Source organism: Zingiber officinale, chromosome 1A (assembly GCF_018446385.1).
Source record: "Zingiber officinale cultivar Zhangliang chromosome 1A, Zo_v1.1, whole genome shotgun sequence".
In the NCBI taxonomy this organism is placed as follows: Eukaryota; Viridiplantae; Streptophyta; class Magnoliopsida; order Zingiberales; family Zingiberaceae; genus Zingiber; species Zingiber officinale.
The window spans coordinates 60199135-60213480 of record NC_055987.1 but is presented as its reverse complement, the minus strand read 5'-3'; the positions used below and the strand labels follow the sequence as shown (position 1 = coordinate 60213480).

At 41.8% G+C, this 14346-nt stretch overlaps 2 protein-coding genes and 1 non-coding gene across 3 annotated transcripts; 2 read left to right on the top strand and 1 right to left on the bottom strand.

Annotated features, from left to right (window-relative positions):
* Positions 1 to 11653: 11653 nt before the first annotated feature.
* Positions 11654 to 12088, top strand: LOC121998148. Its single transcript, XM_042552921.1, has one exon. It carries the CDS (start codon positions 11654 to 11656, stop codon positions 12086 to 12088), a length of 435 nt encoding a protein of 144 aa, XP_042408855.1.
* A 54-nt stretch (positions 12089 to 12142) lies between these two features.
* LOC122039210 lies at positions 12143 to 12248 on the bottom strand. Its single transcript, XR_006128091.1, has one exon. It is a non-coding gene; the product is annotated as a small nucleolar RNA R71 (small nucleolar RNA).
* An 88-nt stretch (positions 12249 to 12336) lies between these two features.
* Positions 12337 to 14023, top strand: LOC121998141. Its single transcript, XM_042552908.1, has 3 exons — positions 12337 to 12674; positions 12717 to 13519; positions 13638 to 14023. The coding sequence occupies exons 1-3, from the start codon at positions 12337 to 12339 to the stop codon at positions 14021 to 14023; spliced, it is 1527 nt and encodes a 508-aa protein (XP_042408842.1).
* Positions 14024 to 14346: the final 323 nt, after the last annotated feature.

Below are 14346 nucleotides of genomic sequence, written 5' to 3'. Positions count from 1 at the left end.
ACATGTTTCTTCGATTTCTACGGATCCGACCGTCAGTTAACTGTATCTTTTTTAGTAAGTCTCTTCCTAATCCATTACCTGCTCCTTTTTCTCATCTGACTTTAGACCCATGTATGCTGACTTCTTTGAGGGACCTCGTCCTAAAAAAATGTCAACTGTACCTCTTAGTCCAAGAGATAACGCTTTTTATAAGATGGTTGTGTCTTGTGTTTATCCTTTATCATCTGGAGATCAGGGCGTTTTGCGTCCAGTTCATCTTTTTCTGATGTACGCCCTTAAACACAGACTAGACTTTGACCTAGGCTACTGGGTATTTAGATCTATCATTTACTATTCAGGGTACAGTACTTCACTTAAGGTTTATATGATTCAGTGTCATGTTCTTACTGCTTATATTGCCAATCTCGGAGTAGGAGTTCATCGAGGCGAGTTGATTGAGTTGTCTGACTTTGATCTTGTCGGGGTTAGGCAATTATCCTTGGCTGGGATTAAGACAAGCGCCGAAGGCCTTGTGTACAAACGAACACATCCACACTACATCCCACCGGTTGTTGACGATCCTATTGATGAGGATGATCCGGTTCCTGTTGCTACGCCTCCTCCTGTGGTCATTGATCTTGGATTTGCCATGACACCCTTCTTCGATTTTCCTCAAAGCAGTTCATATGCTCCCCCTCCTCCTCCAACTAGTGACTTCTTTACCCGACTGCGAGATGATATTTTCAGTCGCTTTGACTCATTGGAAACAGAAATGGATGATAAGTACAGCTCTCTTCAGGGACAAGTTGCTGATATTCGTCATGAGATGATAGAACGTACTGATGCATTACAGAAGGAGCAATAGAGGATTTTTGATTATCTGAGAGATAATGAGGATGAGGATGAGTGATTTAAGGATTTATCTTTTGTGACTTATTGTATCTATTACTTACCTTGAATTATGACTATGTTTAATCTTCAGTGTTTTTTTTCAAAATATTTCTTGCTTTAGTTTTTTTTTATAATAATTTCTAAAAAAAAAACTTTTAAAATTTTATTAAACTGTTATTCTTAAAAAATAGAAAAATTAAAAAAAAATTATTATTATTATATTTTTAACTTAGTAGATATACTTACAAAACACTTTAGTAAAATTGTTTTTTCCTTAAAAATATTTTTCAATTAATCTTTTTCAAAATTTATAACTTAGTAAAATTTTTTAGACTTTTTACCTTAGTAAAATTATTTTACCTTAGTAAATTTTTGAATGATTATTTTTACTAAGAGTTTTCTTTTTTTACTTTTTTACTTTTTCTAACATTTAGTTTTCTAAATTTTTGTTTGTTTTGTCTTCCCCTATTTTTGATGTGTGTCAAAGGATGAGAGATAGTGTATTCAGGGGGAGAGGTTTATTTCAGGTGGAGAAATAAGAATTTAAATTGCTTGCTTATTTACTTGTTGCATATTTGTATGCTTGTTTATTTACCTGTTGCATATTTTTAAAATTAACTTTGAACCTTGGTTGCCAAACATCAAAAAGGGGGAGATTGTTGGTGCAAACTGCACCAGAATCAAACCTGAGTTTTGATGTTGTCGAAGGTTCAAGTTAAGTCTTGTTGTGATCTAACAAGTTTACTGAGTGTGCAGAATGTTTACTCAACCGAGAAAGACCTAGTTGGAGGCTAGGCAGGAGAAATCTTAGCAGATCGTGGAACCCAGGTGAAAGTCCAAGAAGGTCGAGGGGAGACGAAGCTTGGCAGTGTGATCGAGAGGTCTGAAGGACCGAAGATCAAAAGAAAAGTCCTGGGGAGCCGATCAAGGCTGAGTGAGAAGTCCAAACTAGATCTGGAGGATCAAAGTTTGGCAGGTAGGTTGAGGTAAGCAAACTGGAGGAGCGACAGTGAGGTCGGGTTCCCGGAGGGGACAACCTTAGGTCGCTGATCCAACTGAAGAAACTGAGAAGGTTTCCAAGTTGAGATCAAGAACAGTTCTACTGTTCTTTTATTACTCATGCATTATTATACTGTTATGCTAACATCTGTGTTGCAGGGTGTTTTTTTGTTCTAATACTGTTTTGCAGGTCTAGGCGGATCGGTCGACCGAACCAGAGGACCGGTCGACCGAACCAAGTAAGATCAGCACAAAAGTTAGTCCAGATCAGAACTGAGCCAGAGTCCGGTCGAAGCTTTAACGGTCGACCGAAAAGTAAGATCGGTCGACCGAACCTGTTGACTCAGCAAGCTAGTTCATCAGCACCAAATCAGCAAGCAAAGGAAAGAAGGGCTAATCGGTCGACCGAACCAGAGGATTAGTCGACCGATCCAATCAGCATTTAATCAACATTAAAGGGTGATCTCGGAAGAAATCAGCGAACAAGGAAAAACCTTGTTCGGTCGATCGATAAAAGGGTTCGGTCGACCGAACCATTGAAGGCCAATTAATGCATAATTACGAGCCAGCATCAGACTACCAGCTGGGGGTGATCGGAGCTGGTTCGGTCGACCGAACAGAGGGATCGGTCGACCGAACCTCAGTTCACCTATAAATTCAGACTCGAAGACAGAGGCCAAAGAACAACTTTTTTGATCAAGATTCCTGCTCTGCAATCGTCTTGTCTTCATCTGTGCAGCAAGCTACATCATCCGGAAGTGCCAACCTAAGCTAAAATCTCCATTTTATTTGTCGGTAAAATTTTATTTTAAAGCTTGCATTTATAATTCATTTAAGCAAGATAGTAGGGTGTTACTATCTTGCTCCATTGTACGTTCTGCTTCTTTCCGAAGAATTTCGGAAAGAAGAGTTATAGTGGTTTGCTCACCGGTGCGGTCAAGGACCGCGAGCCTTCGAGTAGGAGTCGAGTTAGGCTCCGAACGAAGTAAATGATTGTGTCTCCTTTCTTATTTTCCGCTGCACGATTCTGACTTAAAAAAGAAAAGAATAGTTTTAAAAAAGAAGCGATATTCACCCCCCCTCTATCGCGCTACTCGATCCTATCAATTTATTATTCGAGTGCAATTGCTGTTGGGACCTTTATGCTTGACTAGAGGGGGGTGAATAGCTGATCACCCACTTTGATCGCTTCCTTCAACTTGTTAGTACACAACAGAAATACAAACAACACTATCAAGAAGAAAGCTAATCTATAAGAGAATGAATAAGAAGAAAACAAACAAACCTAACACGTTTATATAACGTGGTTCAGATATAACTTACTCCTACTCTATGTCTTGTCCGTAAGATGGACGATCCCGATCCATTGGTGGATGACTCCTTAGAAAAATTTGGCTAGCTCAAATCTCCTTCTCGGTGGAGAAACCTCATCACAACATTGATCCAAAACCCTTAGATCACAAGAAGATCTTGGATTACTTAGGAGACTTCTAATAGACTTTAACCAAATCTATTTTGTCAACCATGGTCGGCCACCTCGAGCTCTATTAAATAGAGCTCGGGAGAAAACACAAGCTGTGTTTTCCGCCACTAATCAATTGGTAAAGTCACCAGTTGATTGACCTCTATGAAAAAATTGACCATTACACTCCAACAGCTTGATACTAGTCAACTGACAAACTTACAGTTGACTGCTACATTAACTGCTATATTATCAGTTGACTACTACAGTAATTGTTGACTACTACAGTGTCAGCTGTCTGTCTACGGTGTCAGTAGACTGGTTTTCACAATCGTCGGGCGCAGAAATACTTTGTACCCTGTGCCAGTCCACTGGTCCAGTTGCCAGTCGACTGGTAAGATTCTAAACATAGGATTTTTACTGAGTACAATCTCTCATGCACTCGTCCTTGCTCGCACAACTTCGACCTTGCCTTCTAGCCTCCTCCATCAGCCTTGTGTCCCTTAGATGCTTCCCCATCCTTCATGTTTTGCCTTCAAGAGCTTCCTTTAATCTTGTTCTTTATTGTTGGGTCTTCCATTGCTAAGAGACTCTTCACCTCCGGGACTTCATCCTTTGACAAGTGTTCCTCGCTCCGGGACTTCAACCTTGCTAAGTCACACTTGGACTTACATTGGCAAGACTACATACTTGGATTTACACCGCCAAGACTCCACTTGGACTTTCACCATTGCCAAGATCACACTCGGACTTTTCCTTATTATACCTCCTGCATACTCATAATTCATATCAAATACAATAATAAATCTAACTTAAACCTTTACTCAAACATCAAACTTAGAGTCATATATATTGCTCCAACAGTTACCTCTATAAATATTTGAAGGAAGAAAATAAGGCTGAGTGTGTCTCATTTGTGAATCCCGATGACATACCTGCATGAGGTGTGCACTAAGATGGTAGTAAATTGTCACAACATACTACTGCTCAGTTTGAAGCATCAAATAGAGATAACATCTAGTTCATCCCATACAACACTGGATAAGATTTTAATTATTTATCAATTCCTACTCCATACTAATCAATGCTATATTCTCATTTGTACCGGTACCATTGGATCCTAACTATTTTAAATGAAGAAAAAAAATATGATATATTTATTGGGCTCTATGGGTAACAAGAACCGAGTCGATACATGGAAAACTATTATAACCAAGAAGGTAGTAGATGAAAAATAATTTTATTTTTTATAATGTAGTGGAGTCAAGATGTACAATAGATCGAGAGATATTTCAAAAGTATCAAATTAAACAATTGATAGTTTTTATTCACTACACTAAACTTAACTTTCTATAGCACGTAATTATCCTATCCACAATGCGCATCCACATGTTGCATAAATACAACTATTAAAAGTCATAAGGCATCAACAGCACATGCCATATGTTGCAGTTAAGAGCATTCGCAGTGCATGCTAAGGATAAGAGTATTCACAGCACACACTACACGCTGTAGTTAAGACCATTTGTAGTGTACGATATATGTTGGAAGTAATCTTAAGGGTCCGGTGTGACCATGAGTTTTGATGTTTGGGCAAAGAGTTTAAAGTTATGTTTACCCTTGTATTTGATATGTGTATTTGAGTTTTTCATGTTTGCAGGATACACATATAACTTAGCTTGATAGCTTTAGATCTAGTGAAGGATAGAGCATCCAAAGGACCTTGGACAAGGCAACAAGGACAAGCTGAGGAAAGCACACTTCGAGGCATATGTGGAGGATGACATTAGGTAAAACTGCGAGCTTGCATGCATCTGAGGGATGAGAGATAAAGGAAGGGAGACTTGAAGGCAAGAGGTTAAGGCTACAAAAGATGAGTCAAGTGAGTCGTAAGGGTCTGAGTGCGAGAGAAATGTACTAAAAAAGGGAAACCTTAGGTTTAGGGTTGTACCAGTCGATTGGTTATGAGAGTAGTTAACTAGGACAAGGCACAAAATTCTTCTGTGCCCGACGACTGTGTTAGGGTCATTTAGTGCTAGGGGGGGGGATAGCTCATCGCGTGCTCATCGTTGCTTGCTTCGTGATGATATGCAGTGGAATGAACAAGAAAAAAACTTACACCGCTAACACAAGGATTTACTTGATATCCACCTCAAGATGAGGTGACTAATCCAAGGATCCACACACATAAGCACTCTCCACTAAGAAAATACTCCTTCTCGGTAACAACCGGAGGTGGAAAAACCTTGTACAATACTCACACATACAACACACAACATACAACACAAGAAGAAAAATATAATGAATACAAGTGTAAAACCCTCTCTTCTTGCTTACTTATTGCTTGTTGTTGCCTCTTGAACCTTGGAAGTACACCATCACTTGTCCCCAAGAGCCTCCAAGAACTGGCTATGAGCGTCGAGGAAGAGCGTGTGAAGATCGGGAGAAGTGTTGCAGAGAAAAAGCTCGCCAACGGTTATATACCTCGCGCTCCTAGAGCTCCCAATCGATTGTGCATGCTCCCAATCGATTGCCATGTCAGATCTGCGCCATCCCAGCCATCCATCGCTCTCTTCCTGCGCAACGGTCGAATCCCAATTGATCGACTAATTGATTGGGGAGGCTTAAATCGATCGGTTGATCGATTCAGAGCGCCTTTGTGCTCTCTAGAACTAGCCTGAATCGATCGACCAATCGATTCAGGCTTTTTCGTGACCGCGTGAGAAAAACCAGCCCCCAATCGATCAGTTGATCGATTGGAGGTGCTCAATCGATCGACTGATGGATTGGGAAGCATTCTGTGCCTGTGACAAAGGCTCCCAATCGATCGACCGATCGAGTGAGCCACTTCTTGTCGCAGTACAGTGCCAATCAATTGGCTAATCGATTGAATCACTGTTCAATCGATCAGTTGATCGATTGGTCTCCCCTTGACTTGCTTAAACCAAGTCTAGGGTCTCCAAATCCAACATCCGATCAACCGTGACATGTTGGAACCTCATGCCTAGCATCTGGTCAATCTTAACTTGCTAGGACTCCTTCACCAAGTATCCAGTCAATCCCTTTGACCCACTTGGACTTTTCTCCTCGTACCAAGTGTCTGATCAACCTTGACCCACTTGGACTTACCATCTCATGCCAAGTGTCCGGTTCTCCATGACTCATTTGGACTTCCACCAGATGTCCGGTCACCCTTGACCCATCTGGATTTCATCGTGCCAAGTATCCGGTCAATTCTTTGACCTACTTGGACTTCCCAACACTAGGTGTCCGGTCAAATTTGACCCACATGGATTTTCACGTGCCAAGTATTCGGTCAATCCTTTGACCTACTTGGACTCCCCAACACCAAGTGTCCGGTCAACCTTGACCCACCTGGATTTCCATGTGACTGGCTTCACTCACCAGGACTTTCATCTAACTTCACTCACTATGATTTTCACCTGACTTTACTCACCAGGATTTTCCTCTGTGTGACTTCACTCACCTGGACTTTCCTAGTCAAGTATCTAGTCAGCCTTGACCTACTTGACTTTTCTTCACATCTAACTGGTCAACCTTGACCAAAGGGGAATTGTATCAACAATCTCCCAAAATGGATTGTTGGGAATTTTGGGCCGCAAAAATCACTTTTTTGCGTTGCGAAAACCCCGATTCCCATGCCACCGGATCTGTGTGAAGTAAATTTTTCAAAAAACATTACGAGTATGAGTTTCTTATGCTAGTTCTAAACTAGATCTACAAGGAGAAGGAATTTACCCTCGATGCGATGCCCTTCGCAATCCCGCTTGTCCAACGGTTCGCCGGATCTCGAGATCATCAAGTGTACGATCCTCTAGAAGTATCCACACGAACAAACTAGGTGGAGAAGACCAAACAAAGGTGTGCTAGCACCTATGAAGTGTTCGGCCAAGGGAGGAGAGGGAGAATAAGATTGAGAGCAAGGAGGAAGATGAGTTGAATGAATGCCTTGAATGAAAAATCAAAAACTCATCCACACTAAAGGTGGCCGGCCACATAATGGCTTGTAACCCCCATGGAATATCAAGAGTCAAGTCTCTTGATCTCCTCTATAAGGTGGCATTTGGTCAAGTCAAACTTGACCAAATGAAGAAGCTTTGATGATGTGGCATTGGTCAAGTCAAAGTCAAGTCAAAACTTGACTCTTCATCTTCCTACTTAAGTCAAGTCAAACTTGACCACTTCTCTCCCTTTGGTTGATCTAATCAAATCATTTGATTCGAGCCAATTTAATATAATGAATCTAATTCATTTAATTAAATTGATTCAATGAGTCATAATCTAAATTAGACTTATTGAACACATGAATCAAATTGAGTCCAAGTCAATTAGTTCAATTAGGATTACTCTTAATCCAATTTGATTCATCACATGAATCTAATCCTCTTGGTTCATCATATGAACCTAATCTCCATCTAATTATCCTTTGTGTGTGACCCTATAGGTTCTTATAACGTTGGCAATGCTCCTAAACCCATTTAGAAGCATAAGTAATGAGCGGTATCTAGCAACACATCATTACTATCCAAGTTATAAGAATGTTGAGATCCAACATCACCTTGTCACTACTAATTGTGACTCCTCACAATATATGACATTGTCCTTCTATCCTAGACATCTACATTGATCAATATGAGGCATAGACCGTGTCATCCTCTAATCAATCTAAATCTTGAACTCCAAGTATACTCACTCAATCAAATGAGCTCAATATCTCATATTGACTCATTTGGGCATGACCATGCACTTCGTGGTCTCACTCTATCAAGAATATCGATGTCGCTCCCGTCATATAGGAGGGATAGATCCCATCTACATCACTCACATCCCTCTGCATAATTCGTTACATACCCAGTAATCGCCTTTATAGTCCACCCAGTTACGGGTGACGTTTAACGAAGCCAAAGTACGTAACTCCTTATGTAGGGATCCATGGTGACTTCAGGTCCAAGGACTAGTAGTCATACTAATAGCCACATGAGAAAGTATATGACACTCATATAACGATCCATGATACTTTCTTATGGCGGGGTATTCAGTATACATTCTCTAATGCATACCCATGTGTCAACTTGATATCTCCATATCCATGACTTGTGAGATCAAGTCATCGAGTTGACCTACATGCTAGTCTCGTCGCATTAACATTGTCCCTGAATGTTAATACTCGACTAGGAATGATTAAGAGTAGTGTTCCCTATATCATCTCACTATCGATTCAACCAATCGATTGATATAGGTAAGAACCTTCTACTTAAGGACGCTATTATACTTAGTTTATTTGGCACCAATACAAGTAAGCATAATAACCAAAATAAATACCTTTATTAATATACAAGAATATGATATAATGAGTCCATACAACAATCATCAAATGATTGGCTCTAGGGCTCTAACTAACATAGATGATTTCATCTACAATCTCCATGTATTGTCAAACATCGAAACCAAATATCAAGACTTAAGCTTGAGCCAACTGAAGCCTAGTCAGCCTGGTTAACCTCGTTCCAGGGGATATTGCACCAACAATCTCTCCATTTTTGATGTTTGATAATACCTTTAAGTTAGGTTTATCCATAGCCTCAACTTCTTCCTCATGCCAAAGCATAAATGAGGGTTTCTTTCATTCTCTCCCTTTTCTAGATGGCAAACTTCCTCTTAAGGTAATGATGGCATAGTACATACCCTGCATTCTCCCCCTAACTTTCCTAGAGGGGAAAACGACTAACTTAAACCCTACATTCTCCCCCTATTGGCACACATCAAAAACTCTCCCCCTGAAGAGTTATCGAACGTTGCTCACAACCTTACATGTTATTCACAACACCACAATGAAGGTCCCATATTCATTGTATCCAATGCTCATCCGTGAGCATTAACCTCTTCTCAACCACAATGAAGGTCCCATACCCTTCATTGTATCCAATGCTCGCCTTTGAGCATACACAACTAAACAATGAAGATATCCACTCTCCATTGTATTTTAAATGCTCAACCTTAAGCATTTACGCTAAGGAAGGTTAACCACCTTTCAAGGTGTATGAAAAATTAATTTTCATGTCCTTAACGAGTAACTCCCCTAAAGACATGCTCGTAACTTCTATCATTGCACCACCAATGATTTGGAATCCCTAAACCTTTAGGAAATCCAAAATTAGAAGTTTTGAGGTTCAAAATTCAATATTGAAACCAAACTTCAACCTAAACTTTAACTTAGTCTTCCAAAACCAATCCAATCTTGCTTTCAACATGAAAACTCCCCCTAAATGTGTACAAAAGTATTCCAAGGGGTTAGGAATGATTACCTAGACTAAAAATGGTTTAAAATACTGAAATCAGGCTTTCCTATCTAAAATCTGCATTCCCAATCGATTGAAGTTGAGTCTCAATCGATTAAAACCATTTCAATCGATCACCTGATCGATTCTGCGAGCTTTTGTTGGCAGAAATTGCCTCTGAATCGATCCACTGATCGATCCAGGTAGGTTGAATCGATTAGCTGATCGATCCCGCAAGGCTCTGCTCATGAAGAAATGCATCTCAATCTATCGGTTGATCGATTGAGTTTTCCCAATCGATCGGCTGATCAATTGAGTTTCTAAAATTCTGAAATCTAATTTCATCCGAATTTTAGAAATGCCCTAAAAATTCTACAAAATTCTAAAAATTATGAAAACTCTTGTAGACACTATTTAGGATATATACTTGATGTGTGCAAATATTATAATATTTCATGATTGTTTTAGCGCATATTCAGGTGACTTATGCACATATATTCTTCACATGATCACATCTTTTATCTTGTATTTATCATATCTATTGTTTTGTTCGGATATTTTCTCTTTGTTTGGTTTTATGTTGACAGAAAAGATTTTTGGAGCTTGAACGGAGGGCATTGATGCATCGGAACCAACCAGACGACACGGCCGTGCAACCCTGCACGGCCGTGCGACCACAACAGCAGCCAGTTAGCATACGACCGTGTAACCCTGCACGGCCGTGCCACCCCAGGCAGAGAAGGAGACTTACGCGGCCATGCACCTCTGCATGACTGTGCCCCAGGAGACAGAGCCCAAGGGCTACACGATCGTGCAACCCTGCACGACCGTGCAACCATGCACCGAACCGAAGAAGGGCACGGCCGTGCCGCCGCGGCCAAATCCTAAGGCTATATAAGGGTTTTAACCCTTTTTGCTAAGGGGGTAGGCGAGCCGTTAGGGAGAAAAGGATCTTGGAGCAATTCTACGCCACTTTGGACCGCCGTTCAGTGAAATTCTGCCACCACATCGACTCCAGAAGCTGAGAGTTAGATCCGAAGGCCACTCTTCGACACCTGATAAGCATATTCCTTCTTACTTGCTGAGAATTGTATGTTTGTCTATACTATGTTTTCGGACATCTCTCTAGCATTCATGGAGTAGATCCCTTTGTTCTGGGATTAGGGAGTAGTCGTGGTACGGATTGATGTAAGACTCGAATTATGTTTGTACTTGCTGGATGAACTTTCATGCTTTGTTTCAATTATTAATTGTTTACTTTTGATTGTGAAGAACTTGTCAGCCTCGTAGAGGATTACCACTAGATCGTACTCCCGAGGGGTCCTAGTGACAGGGGTAACCCGTTTCACTGATATCTAGGATAGCTCCTTGAGAGGAAGGCAAATTCTCCCCAAGGGAGCGAGAGACAAGGCTTAGCTCTACTCACCATTCTTAATTTACCAGTTAGAGTTATGTCATCAAGATTTACCGAGGTGCCCTAGTGATAGGGGTAAACCATGATAGGACTTCTTAGGGCATTACCCTATTCTCACTCTTGAGAATACCCACTTAGCTTCTGGCAATAGCAGGAATAAGGACAACGAGAATAAGACAAATCGAGACACATCAATACTACCACAACGAAACCGACCCCCTAGAACTCTTCATCACCAAGTAATATTTCGAGCTTGTGACTCTTGACTCTCTCCCTCGACCTTTCTTTTACCTTAGCCTGATCAAGATCGTTGGTAGTCTAGCTAACCATAAGTGAGCGATTGCTAGTGCTTATAGCCAGTTCCTGTGGGATCGATATTTTTATTACTAACGACGAATCCGTACACTGGTGGAAGCGTAACAAGTTTTTGGCGCGGTTAGCGGGGATTGCGTCCATAACACTAACTAGGTCAGATTGGATTAGACTAGGCTTTGTTTCCTTTATTCTCTGCATATAGAAAAAAAAATATTTTCACTCTTCTTCCATACTGCATTCATTCTTTTTCATTTCTTGCTGACATATTTTCTATCTTGTCCTCTTTTCTTCTGCATGCATAGAGCTAACCCTTCAGGACAGCTGCTACCATTTGATCCAGAGATTGACAAGACCTTTCTGAGGAGAAGGAACTTACAGAAAGCTGCTACCATTTCAACAGAACCCTCAGGAATGGTCGATAAACTGCTGAAAGATTATGCGGCACCATACGCACGAGGGGTCCAATCCAGTATCACCCGACCACCCATCGATGCTGACAACTTTGAGATCAAGCCCACAGTAATCCACATGGTCCAGCGAAATCAATTTGGAGGGGGACCACACGAAGACCCGAATCATCATCTAGAGCTGTTTTATGAAATTTGTGGCACGATGAAGGTGAATGAGGTTCCTCCAGAATCGGTGAGACTGCTTCTTTTCGGATTCTCTCTGAAAGACAGGGCCAAGCAGTGGCTGAATTCTCTACCAGCAGATAGCATATCATCTTGAGAGCAAAGTGAGTAGAAATTCTTAGACAAGTTCTACCCCCATACAAGACTGCCCACATGAGAAACCCGATTGCCAGTTTCAAGCAGATAGATTCAGAATCCCTATTTGAAGCCTGGGACTGGTTCAAGAGCATGTAGAGACAGTGCCCCCATCATGGCCTTGAGAAGTGACTGGTCCTACACACCTTCTATAATGGAATAAATTATCACACGAAGGTATCATTGGATTTTGTAGCAGGAGGAGCACTGATGAACAAAAGCCTTGATGAAGCTGAAGAGATAATAGAAAATGTGGCACTAAACCGCCATCAGTGGGCATCTGAAAGATTTAGCGGTGCTTTCTCAGGAAATCAGATGAAGGCGTCAGGAAAATTCGAGGTGGATGCATTCACACTCATGTCTACGAAGTTGAACGCCCTAACTAAGAAATTCGAAGCTATGGGTAGCAACACAGCTAATGCAATAGTCTGTGCTTGCGACATCTGCGGAAGTGCGGACCACGCTCAGGATACTTGCCCCCTTGGGCCAATGCAGGCACAGATAAACCAGCTTGAGCAATGCGATGCAATAACGGGCTACAATCAGAGGTAAAACAATCCATACTCCAACACATACAACCCTGGATGGAGGAACCACCCCAACTTTTCATACCGAAATAATCAGGACCAAGGGCCGACACATCAGACCTACCAACATGGACAACAGGCTCATCAACAGCAGCAATCTACACAGCTGTCTAGGATTGAAAAGATGCTTGAGGAAGCTCTCTCGGAGCATAAGGAGATGAGGAGCGAGATCAAGCAACTGACTCAGAGGCTGGAGAACTCGGAAAAACACCAGAAGATGCAAGACAGCCAGATAGCCCAGATAGCTCAGTCCGTCTCAAGAGCACAAGGTACATTCCCAGGGAAACCGGATTTAAATCGGGTGGAACATTGCAATCACATTGAGCTGCGGAGCAGACGTACTGTGGGAAACCCTCAAATCATCACTCAGATGGAGGTTGACTCAGAAAAAGAACCCACTCTCCTAATGCCAAATCAGACTCAAAACAGGGATGGAGAAGAGGGTACTAAAAAGATTGGAGAAGCTTGTCAGACCACCCCACAGAATCAGATGATCTCGTTTCCTCAGAAGCTTATAGCATCCCAAAAGGATGAAGAGTTTCACCGGTTTCTGAAAAAGGTTAAAGAGATTTGCATTGAGGTACCATTGTTAGATGCGCTGCACCAGATGCCTAAGTTCGCAAAATTTTTAAAGGGAATCTTATCCAATAGAAGGCAAAAATGCGACTTCGAGACCATAGCATTGATAGAGGGTTGCAGTACTCTTTTTTGGCGAATTCTCCACCAAAACTTCAGGATCCAGGAAGTTTCTCCATACCGTGCAAAATTAGCTCTGAACTCATACCGAGAGCCTTCTGCGATTTGGGGCTAGTGTCATCCTACTCCCGTACTCTCTGTGCAAGAAGTTGGGACTCCAGATCATTAAACTGACTACTATGACACTGTAGTTGGATGACCATTCATGTAGATACCCAATGGGTATAGTGGAAGATGTGCCAGTAGAAGTGGGGGGTTGTGTCATCCCCACGGACTTCATCATCATGGATATGAAGGAGGACCTCAAAATCCCGATCATTCTTGGAAGACCATTCCTTGCCACGGCAGGAGCCCTCATTGATGTGAAGAATCACAAGCTATCATTGGAGATTGGTAAAGAAAGAATTGAATTTGATTTGTCCAACCCTTCTAACTACGTCTCCTCTTCCCAGGGAAATCCTAGCGAGATAGACGCACGCGGGGTTGAGGAGCGCACCTTTCGAGAATTCCCCTCCCGCGGACGACAAGAAATATATATGTCCTGCGCAATCAAAGCTAAAGGCGCAAACTGGAACACTAACCATAGGAGGAGAGCCATGCTTCCATGGGTTTAGCCCGCACTGACCGGAACGGGTCGAGCTAAAGACCTAAAACAAGCGCTTCTTGGGAGGCAACCCAAGGGGTTTCCCTTTTCATTTTAGTTGATCATTCTGTTATGTGTTCTGTTTCTTTGATAAGTTTAGTCAAGTGTTTTATTTTCGATTGTTCCTTTTCAGGATGTGCATGACCTCCACGAGCTGGCCGTGAGCAGTTCATGGGCGTGGATGCATCGGAGGGGCCGAAACAAAGAAAGACGAGTCATCCCGAGCTAAAAGGAGGTGGCTGTGCAACCTTGCACGACCGTGCGTAGCCGACAGAGGAGCAAAAGCCACAGGCC

Coding starts and splice junctions, on each gene's coding strand:
- LOC121998148 (XM_042552921.1), top strand. CDS start 11,654: ATGCATAGAGCTAACCCTTCAGGACAGCTGCTACCATTTGATCCAGAG.
- LOC121998141 (XM_042552908.1), top strand. CDS start 12,337: ATGAACAAAAGCCTTGATGAAGCTGAAGAGATAATAGAAAATGTGGCA. Junction 12,675..12,716: donor ATAACGGGCTACAATCAGAG/GTAAAACAATCC, acceptor CCCTGGATGGAG/GAACCACCCCAACTTTTCAT. Junction 13,520..13,637: donor AGAGCCTTCTGCGATTTGGG/GCTAGTGTCATC, acceptor CAATGGGTATAG/TGGAAGATGTGCCAGTAGAA.